The sequence below is a fragment of the Aethina tumida genome, chromosome 7 (genome assembly GCF_024364675.1).
Source record: "Aethina tumida isolate Nest 87 chromosome 7, icAetTumi1.1, whole genome shotgun sequence".
NCBI lineage: Eukaryota > Metazoa > Arthropoda > Insecta > Coleoptera > Nitidulidae > Aethina > Aethina tumida.
In genome coordinates this window covers 10203194-10216007 of record NC_065441.1, presented here as the reverse complement: position 1 = coordinate 10216007, position 12814 = coordinate 10203194, and the positions used below count along the sequence as shown (strand labels likewise).

Below are 12814 nucleotides of genomic sequence, written 5' to 3'. Positions count from 1 at the left end.
GTATGGATTTTGAATTTAGAAAAAGCATGCGTTATTTAGAAAATAAAATAAAAAAAGGATATTAGGTCAAAAGATTATTATTAACGAGATATATTAGTTCTTATAATTAACATAGATAGATAGAAAATAAAACAAAAATTCAGTATAATATGAGACAATGATTTTTAAACATCCCAATTTCGAATTGATTAAATTATATTAACTAACTGAATATTATAATGTACAATTAAATAGTTACGAATATTCGAATATTTAAATTTTAATAATTTTATGAATTTCAAATTGAATATATGGATTGTTATTATTATAATTAAAATTAGTGTTTGACATTATCATTTGTATATGAATAATATTATTAAAAAAATATTTAATAAATGAAATTTTATGTAACATTTCATTAAAAACCAGTTTACAACAATTTAAAGCTATGATTTTGGTGGAAATAACATCAACAAACGTTCGTGCAGATCTTTTTAATCCACGTCCTTACAAGCCACCCATGAATGTTTGGCCGGTGCGACGAGGAAAGAGCAAAGCGACTGGAAAAATGCGTCGAGTGTCGCACGCTCAGCTGCTTATTGAAAATTCCACTTGTCAGCGGTGTTGTTTTGGTGCCCCCGGGCCGCGACAAAAGCGTAATTGCTGTCAGGACGACTCTCACTTCGTCTCGAGGATGACTATTAGCTACGAGTCGCAAAAAATGAAACAACTCGAGCGAAATCGGTATTGACTTTTTAATAGCGATGGAAAAGAGTATTGTACCTAACTCCTTTTCCTTTACGCCTTGAGCTAGGAAAATTGCTAAACTCACATATACATATACTCACTTAGCAAGTTCAAAGTAAATAAATGATTCATAAGTCTCAACAAGAGAAATTGCCACCTTTGAAAATACATGATTTAAGGATAAATTGTGTACAAACACTTTCGCCCGTTATGGTAAATACCTTTTATTTATTGTAAACATTGTTAGATGGGTAAAATGTTTCAGAATTGTAACTGCTTACCCCACAACATGCACACAGTAAATAATTTATGAAAACTAAACAAAGCTTCATTAGGAGGGTGGCCATCACATATGTCTGAGAAGTGGTACGTCGAACCCTCTACCAGCTTTTACAAAGTGCCAATCTGTGCAAATTTGTATTTGTCTAGGCTTATATCGAACGATTTGCAAATGCAATTTAGCAAAGCAACGACTTGGTTTTTGGCACTGAACAGCAGTTAATCTTATTGTTATTGTGTAGTTCTTGGAATCGCCTTCATTACAATATGTTTTTGGATAAGAAATTTATGGGGGCAGAAAAATTTTTACAAGAGAAAACTTAAACTGTATAATAACGATGTACATTATTGTTATTTGATCATGACACTATATGAAATGGGAGAGACATAAATGGATTAAAGTATTTTAAAAACATATATATATGGAACATCTTATCATAAAATCGCTTAATATTTGCAGCTTTAATATGTAGTGCGTCCCAAAAACTCCCAGTTCCATGTATACCTACTAAAAGACAAGTAACACTTCAAGAACTGGATTTTTTGGATTAATTTTGCATTTATTTTTTATTAATCACATAACAGAGATAAAAAAAATAATATGAGTGCTTGACCATCAATCGAATCAGATTTGTCAAATTTAAAATAATTAAGAATTATTTAAGATCGACAATGATTAAAAGACAATTGGGAATTTTGTCTACTGAGAATGAATTTCTTTCTTTCTTCCTCATTAAATACACATGAACTTAATGAATTTCCAAAACAAAAAGCGCTAATTTTGTCTAAAAATACTAAATTATTTGAGTTTTTTATTTACCTAATTAATTTATTTGGTTCAACATAAATTTGTGCTTGTTGTTAATAGTAAATAGATATGTTATGTCCAAACATTGTTTTCATTTTAAAAATACCCTATTTAGGTAATCAATCATTTGAACAGCATTAAAATAGTTTCGACTTTGAATAATATGAATATCGAATATTTGCAAAACGTGTTTTAAATTTTTACTTAAATAGAGGCAAACATTGATATGTTTGCATAGTATATTATAATTACTGTAACATTAAAACATAATTATACCTGTAACCAAAACTAATCGATATTAATATTGTTATTGAAAGATTAAAATTTGCCATAAATAAAATGAAATATTGCACAATAATTTGATAATATTAGTGCTATAAACTGTAAGACAAAGTAAGGAATACCGACAGTGAAATAAAGTCTTAAGGAAAGTGAGCATGAGATTTAACTCAAGTCGTGCTTCAAGATATATCAGCAGCTTTACGAGGGCCACATAATCCAACACATGCCACAAAACTTCTATCTGTACAGTATTTTTGGTTGTTGATCGAACGTCCCAGTAAAAGTTCGAGATACTTAGAGAATGAAGCCAATAATACAAACAGTCTGAATACCTTTTTTAAAGTAAACATAAATTACTAATTAATTTTTTATTAAATTAAATAAAATAATTTATGTGTAAAATAAACATTTGATACAGTTACTACTACTAGTAAATATATAAAAATATTATACAAGTAATAAGTCGAGAAAAGTAGACCAATTCAGTTTCGTTTTTTTCTTTTTGAAATGTCGGCGATGAAGTAGGTGAGAAGTGGAGAAGTGCAAAACCTCACTTAAATTGAATATGCTATTTAGGCCTGGAAAGGAAAACGTAACGATGAAAGACAGTCCCACGGGAAAGGCCGCTCTCGAACTAACTTTTTACATAGAACGAATTTGTATTTAGAACTCGTCTATCGATTCTTGTGTATTCTATTAACAAGAAAGTGGGTTAAAATTATTACGATTAACATCGTATGTATATTTCACTAAATCTTATCTAAATGTGATAACAAAAAATTCATAAACAATGCAATATTTTTATTTTTAGAAGATATTACATATTTGCACAGATATAAAAAATATATTTTGCACCTACATCAGGGCCTGCAATTCACCTTAATACAATACTGTTTAGTGAATAGTCACATCGTAATTCAATAGTCAAAGTCCTTCCAATTATGTTATCCCATTTTCAAAAACACATTACTCATTTACCCGGAAAACATTAAGTCCTATATTCGACTTGGAAACAAGCTTAAGAGGTGACCATTTCCTAATTGTGCACGCTGGGTGGCAGAGGGTTACGAACGATGAAATATGAACTAAGAGATCCACCTTTCATTCGGACTCATCTAGGGAACAATACAACCCTTCCTTACTACTCCAGCTTTTCGAGACAAAATAGCCACGTTTTGTGAAGTTATTAATTGCCTTCATATTGATGAGGACAGTTTCAACAGGATTTGAACCAGGGGATACATAGTAATTATGAAGTTCTAATATTAATATCTACTATTTATTTTGGTTAGATTTTTGTGTTTTTAGATAATAGTGATGGAGAAATCAGAATTTTAAAATAACATTTAACTTAAAAACACGAATAAAAATCGACCCAACAAACGGGAGTGATAAATGGCACGCGCTCGTCGACGAGACAAAAACTCAAAATGACGCCAAACAAAAAGTCGACATAAAAAGCTCAATTTAATATGGACGGCGGATCAATTCTGTCGTCAATCATTGGGACCGTATCCCAAACAGATGAATTAGACACGTCCAAACAGACAAACAACGAAAACAACAAGTGTTGCTCATCACGATGCCACACGATCGATCTCGTGTCCTGTCAAACCCCAAAAACCGAAACCACTCCGTCTGATATGAGAGCAAAAATTTTTCCATGGAACCCATCACATACACAACGTGTGTCGGTCAAGAAATAGGGCTTTTGTGTAAACGTGTTACCCCGTCACTGAATATGTCGCATACGTTCCTATTAAAGGGTCGGCTCCCTCTGAGACGCATTCGACGTTTGTTATTATTTTACATGTTTTTCGATTGAAGTGGGAGCTGTGTTTTTGACGTACAGAAAGCATTCGTAATTAAGCTCATACTGTGATTCACGGACAAACCAATTTCAATTTTAATAGTTTCTTTTCCATGAAATTGTTGTATTTGATATTTCATTTCTTTATTTATTTAGTGGTTATGTTAATGTTTTAGTATTTTTATAAAAAAAACATCTACATAACTGTTGAACATATTGCAACATTTATGACTTAACATTTAAATTGAAAATACTTTATTTATCATGATTCTGTACACCATTCCGAAACTCAATTTCATATGTATTAATTATTCATTGTTTTTTACCTTTACATATATAAATTGATGGCACAATTTCTCATCCACATACGCTTACTCAAGTTGTTTTAATTTATTATATTTTACATAAAATTATCATATATTTCAGTTTATATTTATGGTATAAAATAAATTCTGATGCTAGTCAAAAAATGAAGCAATAAGGGGATAAGAGTTCCCTTAAGGTAACAAACTCACTTAGGGCGACAAAATACCTATAAAGCTACCCTTCAGCCATATCTGATGAGTCGTCGGGATTATAAAGCATTTGCTAGGCTACGAAAAGGTTACTGCAACGACTCCTTCCATTAATGCCATAAACTTGTCCCCAAGCTTTTTGCTTCGAGCTTCTTTAGTAAAAATTCGAATTCTTTCAAAGAAAATAAGTAATATTTGCATTTCAAAGAGAAAATAAGATTTGTTAATGTGAAATAAAGTATACCTATAATAACTATATAATAACTATATTCGAATTCGAGAGGTTCTCTGTATTTCGTGTTGTTAAAAAAGGCTAAAACTGAAGAATTTTGATTAACGTATAATTCTTAGAGGCTTCCATAGAAATTTCTTGAATTGGAGGAGGAAGTAACGATCAAAAGACGATAAAGTAGGAATTTGTTTGGATGAGTAAAAGGTCGTCGCCGGTGTATGTCTGTCGAGCCGAGGGCGATGTGTCGATCGCGTCGGTAGCGGCGGCGCGACGCAGAACAGAGACGGCATCGGCGGCAAGAAAAAGACGCCCGTTGGCTCCGGGTCAATATTCTGACAGTGCAGCATTTTCATCGCGGACGCAAGGGGACGCCACTAGACGGTGCATTAAGGCACAGTAGTCAAAAATGTCGAATATTTATGTAAATTAAAGTGCTGCTGCATGTCATTATTCAGGTGAAATCTTTAAAGCACAATATTCCAGGTTATTCACGGAGCAGAAATAAAACTCAAAATCTGTCATCTTTTTATTTGTGATGACAATGGAAATTTAAATCGAAATGGTGAATGTGTTAGAAGAATCTTCCACATCAAAAACAATGTTTTGTAAGTGGGCTGGTTGTTTAAAAGTGGACATAAAAGGATTAAAGACGATCCACGTGAGAAACTGAAATCGCCCCTGAAATGGTTTTCGAAGGTCCAGGCACAAGCAATAATATTTTAAAAAAAGTTTTGGGTTTCAAAAAGTTCTGAGCAAAGTGAGTGTCACATACACCAACAATGAAACAAAAACACCTTCGAATACGACTGACAGTAACATTTAAAGCGTTTTATAAAAGATAAAAAGGATTTTGTGCGTAGTTTCGTCACGATGGACGAGACTTTGATCTACCACAGTGATACTGAATCAAAACAAGGACTGGTGTGAAACCAAAGCGAGTTAGTATTCAGAAATTGGCAAAAAAGTATTGCATTAGTTTTTGGGATTCAAATGGAATTTTATTTGTGAGTTTGTATACTCATACAGTGCAAAAAACTATCAATAAAATCTTTGAAGTAGTGGAAAAAGTACCAATTGATGAAACGAATTTATTCGCCAAAATTAACTTTCTCGGTTAATTTATTTATCCTTTTTTAATTTTTTTGGTCCAAACAATAAGTTAATAAAAAAAGTAATATTAGGAATTAAAAAAAAGGATATTTTTTGTTGCCACTTCAGTATTTTATCTTTATCCTTTGAGTCAATATGTTTTAAAATAAATTTCAGTTTCAGTTCCATATTTGTCAAATAATTATATTTTTATTACTATTTCCTTCCAATTTTGTTACATATAACGACAAAACAGAACAGTAAACTTTTTAAGTTTTAACAATTTTAAAAAGTGCCATAAACAATTTTATTACGATGACTGGAAAATTTTACCGTTTTTACTATCGGCACTAATTCCTCCCCCATTGTTAAAACTTTTACCGAATAACTCTGAAACCGCGTTCAACCGAATAAGAACCCTTTATTAGCATTATTAAAAGTTTTCCATGTGAAAACATCGTTTGCACAGAATCGATGAGCGATGACGTCGTGTGTACCTTTGGGATCAGCATTAGCGTTGAAAAAAGTGTCGACGAAAGTTTCCAAAGTGGTTTTCTTTACAACCGCGATACATCATATTAACTGTATTTTGCTTTTATGTCATGAGGGGGAAAATACTAAGACCGCCGAAAGACGACGGAAAACAGTCATGTGTGTGTGAAACACAAATTTCATGCAATTTTAGCGTGGTCTTTAATATCGAAAAGACTGCGTCTTTGTTTAGGCTTTCATAAATAATAAATATTTTCTTTAAGGTATATTCGTAAATAATAAATAATGGGTATGCAAGAAAATATTCTAGATTTATCACTTGCATCATAACTAATCTGAGTAGTTTATATTATTTAAAAGGAAAAAGAAGATTCATATTTTTGTAGTGACACACAATACTGTAAATAAGTTTTAATCGAATTTTATGGATTTATAAAATGGAACGGCAATAGGAGTTGACAGGACTACTAAAAAATTATAGTTCTTGTTTTGAGGTAAAAAATTCTGTTCATGTACTAATAAATGCGCTTATAATGTCTCCTATGTTGGTCAAGTTGTTAATGGAAAACAAACATTAATTATTGAGTCTAGAGCCATAGAGATTACTTCCAGTTCACTAAATGTGAATTTCCGCTGAAAGTGTCGATGAAAAAGTTGTCGGTTAACGGCATATTAATTGTACCTTTTGACGTAAGCGAGGACGAGGAAAACTAATGACACGACAGAAACAGGGTGGCCACCATCGACTAATGCACCACTAAGTGGCAATAAAGTTTATAGGCATTAGAGAACGCCAGCATTAGTATTCATCGGGCGTATTTGGAGCAGGACAACTTGCCAGGGATACGCCTCTACGACTTGCAACCGGAATTAAAATAACTACATGACCGGGAAGACTTTTTTAACAAACTAGAAACTTTTAAATATCTCGTTGATGCATGTAAGCTATGTATTTTGTAAGTGGATTTAATTAAGGTCACTTTATGTACTCAGGATGTAGACGTAACTTTCCAATTCTATTATAGTAGGCAAGACACTCCGTAATAAAATTACTGTGCAAACAATTCACTCTAATAATCGATATTAGGTTGTTACACCCTATTAGTATTAGTAAAAGGAATGTTTTGGGCAAATCAAAACAATAAAAAAGTTGACTACTCATAAAGTGTGAACCGTTATAATGTGCTAATAAGCTTTGTAAAGCTATCCAAATAAGATTCAAGAGGATAAAGATAAATTTTATAGATCATTTTATGAATTGAAACTAAACTTTTGGTTTCGTTTGAAATGCAATGTTCTACTTCCAAAGAGTGTATTTCGTCTCGTCACTAAAAATAACTTCATTCCATTGAGGCAAATATCAAAAACCTTAATTTTGGAAAAAAGTTAGCGGAGTTGTCGATGATAACAACAAAATAATTTTATTTGAATTTTGTTAGAAAAGAAAAAAATATCTGCATAGTTTTATTTTTCATACAATATATAATAAATTTTAATAATATCCATAGATTTCGATTTCCTTTATCCAAAACAACTTTTTGTTTAGAAATTGACATGTTAACTATCTATGTAATACCTTTCTGCCACGCAAAATAACCGGAACAATGTAAAGTTCGAGTAGAGAAAATCTTCAGTCGGGCTTTACATTAGTATTCATGGCGCGGCACAACAGCAGGAACGGCAGGACTGGACCTCCTGCCGAGACCGAGAATTAAACTAACGATGTCATAAAGGCGCGGACTCCCGTACCCCGTCGTCCATTGTGTCCGTGATTCGTCGCGTCCGGACCGACCGGACGACATTCACTCACCTCTCGCTGTTAGCAGTGAATTAGCACAGCCTGTCAGGCCGGTCACCAATTTAGGAATTGGCCGGATATTCGTTTCGCAGACTGCGAAACTAATTAGCAGGAAAAGAGGCGTGCGGCGTGCCCCCAATTTAAAACCCTTTCGCTGGAGGTTTATTGTTTCAGTCCAGTCACGACTCTCTGAAGGATAAATTCAAATCAACCTTTCTATTGGCAACATTTCTCCGCTGGGACTTCTTCTAAATGATATTAAAACATAATTGAATCTTATGTAAATTTATTGTCTAATATAAAAAATTTAATGACGTTATTAAAGTATCATTTTTTTTCATAATAGACCTCCATCTTAATGAAATAATATATACACAAGAAGTTAACAAAATTATTATACTTATTATTATTAGCTGAAAACAATATTACCAACAATAAAAAAGTGAATGAAAAAAAAAAAAAATCATAATAGTCAAAATTGGGAATAACCAGTAACTAGTAAAAAATTAAATGGTACAATATATAACACACAAATATAGATTGATTAATTTAATATTTTTAAATGTTCTATACGTTGCCTGGTGAAATTTTCAAAATTCCAAACGAGTAAAACTGGGAGTTACACGCTCTGTCCAGGCGAACTGAATGATGTAGAGGAATACTAATGTGGTGACTGAGCCCATTCTTTGCCACTTTTATTGCCGGTTTGTAATGCATTAGACGCGCAGCGGGACTGAAAACGGACGATTTAATGCAATTTATTCCGCACTAACTCCGCTATAAAAAAAAAATAATTTAACTAATTGACTCGCCGACACTACCAGACAAAGTAAAACAGTCGATTCGATTAAAATTAAATTAAAGTGGTCGCAGTCGGTGTTTTAATGAACGGTTGGATTTTTTTTCTGTGAATAAATGAATTACCATCAGCTGAAAATAGAAAGAAATTCATACATATGTATGTAACGTGACAACTCATTCTCGTTGCAGTAGGTTCATTAAGTTTCTTAAGGATCTGTATGTTTCGTATATTTTTATACGATTCACATTTTAAATTTTGGACTATGAACTAAAATTATCTTACATTGCGACTCCTCTTTGATGCCCGTTCCCCAGACATTAACATAACTAAATTGAGCACATGAATATTTAGAACGTTACCTGCTGTAGAGGTGGAGAGAAACTGAGAGTCCTGAGAAGGAGCTGGAGCCTCCGTCGTCGGTATCATATAATCATTGCGTCTTCGAAGCGTCGAGTGCAAGGACGGCCCCCGCGGGGGCACCTCTGGTGGTGCTGGTTCTGGGGGCGATTCCTGATCTTCGTCTGTGAAAACGAAACAGTTACAATTTTAAAATCGGATACATCATATCAAAAATACACAGTTGTCATTTATTCTGGAAGAATTATCAGTGGAAGTAATAATTAAATATGCCTTAAAAGACAATCGTAACCTCATACTTTTGGATAACTACAAGAGTTATTAAGTTTGGAATAATGAAATTTGTAACATTGTCTCATAAACACCATATTAATTACGCTGGAAACGATTTCGTAAACCTCCATTCTTCGATGCTATTACGACAGACATTCGAAGTGACATAACGCAGTTAAGTAACGAGAGATACATGTAGTGGCGTCACCTATCCTATTTTAAGTTAATTACGACTCGACATTAATTACAGCGAATCCCAGTTCGCCTTGGCTAATGCAATTAGAATGAGAACTAGATCCGACCCTGCACCTCACAGCATTGATTCTATTTAAATAAAATTGTTAATCGTTGAGAAAATGTAAAGTATTTAATTTATTAATTATATTGGAGGACAGTGAAGCATATTGTTTTCTTCCTTTTATATATATTTTTTTAAGTTTCAATTAACAGATTTTTATCAACTTATTATTATATAATTTACTTCATATTTATCATAATTGTTTATAAAACACTGTAAGATGCTTCAAGCCTCATGTTTCTAAATAAATTCTAAAATGTATTAATCTGCATCATCAAGTAAATAATACTGTTTGATACCCAGTAAACGTATTTACATTAAAAGCTACTCACAATTTTTAGCATATCACTAATTATACTACTAAATTTAAGCAAATGGAACACAAACTTTGTGCAAAAATTTATTTACGTAGTATTAATTTCGTATAAATTTGCATGTTTTACCTTTATTTGATTCGGCTTGTAATTATCTTAAATTCATGAAAATTCATCAGGTCAGGCTGTGTGTATCCTTCCAGTCTGTAGCGCCCGAAATTCAGTCTTACACTGTTTTTAAGTAAATCAACTATAGGCATAGAATATGTAAACTTTACGCACTGATGAATATTTTAATACCCTAACGATTTACTGAGACGGGTGCTTGAGGTGCGGGATGTTAGTTGAAATTTTTAATTTTATTTGAAGGATTTTATGAATTTTAAATATGATTGAGAATTGTCCTTTATTTTCGTTTTTAAAATATCTCAATATTCTTTTTTTTCAGTAATAGTTTAGATTGCTTTCTGAAATGTTAGTCAAGATGATATATGTTAGTCTGAGATTTACTTTATCATCCTTAAAGAAATATTTTTTATATTTACAAAATTGTATTGTAAAAGTACAATTTCGAAGCTACAGTCATCAAATATTTGTGGGGCCAACCTGAGACAACTTAATAACAACCATCATCCCAACAGATTCTCGGTGCATTTGGTATTTGCATCGTGGGGAATCTCCCACTAAATTGTTTAGATACCATGGGAAAATTAATTAGTGCCGCAGCTCAAACACTATGCTACTCCTTAATTAGATAAAGGATTAATTATTATATTTTAAAAAAGTAAAAGTCATCTTTAAGATAACAATTTTTGAAATATTAAAATACAAAATCTGAGATGTTGATTAATTTCTTCCTTATTCTAAATACAGACTCAAATAAAGTGGGCACAAGAAGTTATTTTCTGCAAAATTAAGAGGAAGTAGAAAAAATTTCTAGTACTAATTTATTTAATTTTGGCTAAGCAATGGGTCAATTTAACTATGTAAAACAAATAAAATTTAAATTAATAGTCAGTGTAATAAAAATACATAATGCAGTTTATTATTGATACATTTGTCTTCTAATTAATTAAACATAGTTTCCAACATAACTGGCCTCGTCGTAATTAATCACGTACACAACACTGAATAACTTTTTTCCTGAAACAACGATCACATTGTATCTATCTGTGAACAGTACACAGTGGAAATGAACGTTCGTCGACAGTTACCCGAAGCCAGTGGGGCCGCACCGCCCGATATCATTAGCCGCCGGAGCTTAAGTGTATGAAATCCCGTTCAGTATATAAACTTTGTCGACAACTTTATAATTAGATCGCAAATTTTGTAACCATAGTCCGAGAGGGACTTGGGACTAATCCCTGTTGCCGCGGCTCCGATCCTCACTACACCAATCCTCTTTCCAGTAGGACAATGTAAAACGCACAAAAAAAAAGATCTAATAGAATTAGCGCTTTGCCTCATCCTTTTGTCTGTATGTTTGCTTTTTTACTTTGAAAAAGTATTTGCGTTGCTTTCAGTTAATTCAAATTCGTTCTGTCTGTGCTAATTAGTATGTCTTCGGGAGACTTTAACGTGTTGAATTACAGGATTATGTTACCCGAAAACAACGATTATCGAGTTTCGTATATTTTTTCCTTGTTTCCCAGTGTAAAATGTTTTAATAGAAGTGTAGCAAATTTGATTAACAATAATATTGAGAGATATTAAATTAAATGATTATTAATTTATCATATAAATAAATATAGATTACCTGTATTTATGTTGAGATTGTTCAGTCTCTGTTGTTGGTCGTGGTATATTTCGCTGTTTGTTCCTCCACTATGTCTTCTGTTGTCCATATTACTGCTACAAGAGGTAGCACTGCTGGAAGAAGTCATACCACCTGCCATCCTATGTCTAGATCTGCCTGTTCTTCCAATTGTGTTATTCGTTATTGGTTTCTTGGCACTAGTAGTATATATAACCTCATCTAAAAACAATTTTATTTGGAGCAACGATATTAATGACCAACTATTACTTACTATTTGTTCCCCTAAGTCGGTCCTGAGGTGTTGAGTAGTGTAACCTTCGGGCATTTATATTTTCTAATGGAAAAGGGGAAGCTTGTCTGTGAAGGGATATTGGCGATCTTGGCGAGATCATGGAAGGTGGGGGCGTAGGAAAAGGAGTCGTTGGGTTATCCGTTGTTACTGCATCTTCGGTGTCATCTGATCTATATGAACGGTCCACACCTAAAACAAAGAATTCTATTAATAAAATCCCATACAAATCATAAACAAGTTTTACGAAGGCTTTAGGTTAATAAATATTACTATAATAATTTGCTTAACGTGCTTGTGTTTTGTAAACGGTGTATAACAACTTCGGGGACCCAAGAAGTTATCGATCAGGTTGATGGCGTGCAAGAAATAGCGACCAGTATTTAACCCCGACCGAAACACAATCAATTTACCGGCAAGATGCATTCAAGATCGGCCTGACAATTGGGTACAGCCCGGCTGAATGATTCGCGTATGAAGTTCTCCGTATACACCAACCGTTATATAAACTAAGACGGGGAGGATCAAAATCACATGAACGCTGATCGGACAGGCGTCGAAGTTTCTTATATATTTTATTCCGGCTCAGTACGTTTCCAATTACGAAAGTGTTCCCGGTAGACGTTCCTCGACCTTCGACATTCGCTCCATCTGTTCCATGATTTTACGGTAACTATGGACAACACATTCGGTT

The 12814-nt window shown here is 33.1% G+C and overlaps 1 protein-coding gene across 1 annotated transcript in view; it reads right to left on the bottom strand.

Annotated features, from left to right (window-relative positions):
- Nucleotides 1–12814, bottom strand: part of LOC109595861 (teneurin-a) — a 196304-nt gene that overhangs the window by 103534 nt on the left and 79956 nt on the right. Inside the window, exons 4-6 of the mRNA XM_049970103.1 lie at nt 12103–12312; nt 11832–12050; nt 9193–9354 (exon numbers count right to left, since the gene is read on the bottom strand). Of these exons, the coding sequence (XP_049826060.1) occupies nt 9193–9354; nt 11832–12050; nt 12103–12312 (591 nt within the window). The remainder of the gene's footprint in view (nt 1–9192; nt 9355–11831; nt 12051–12102; nt 12313–12814) is intronic.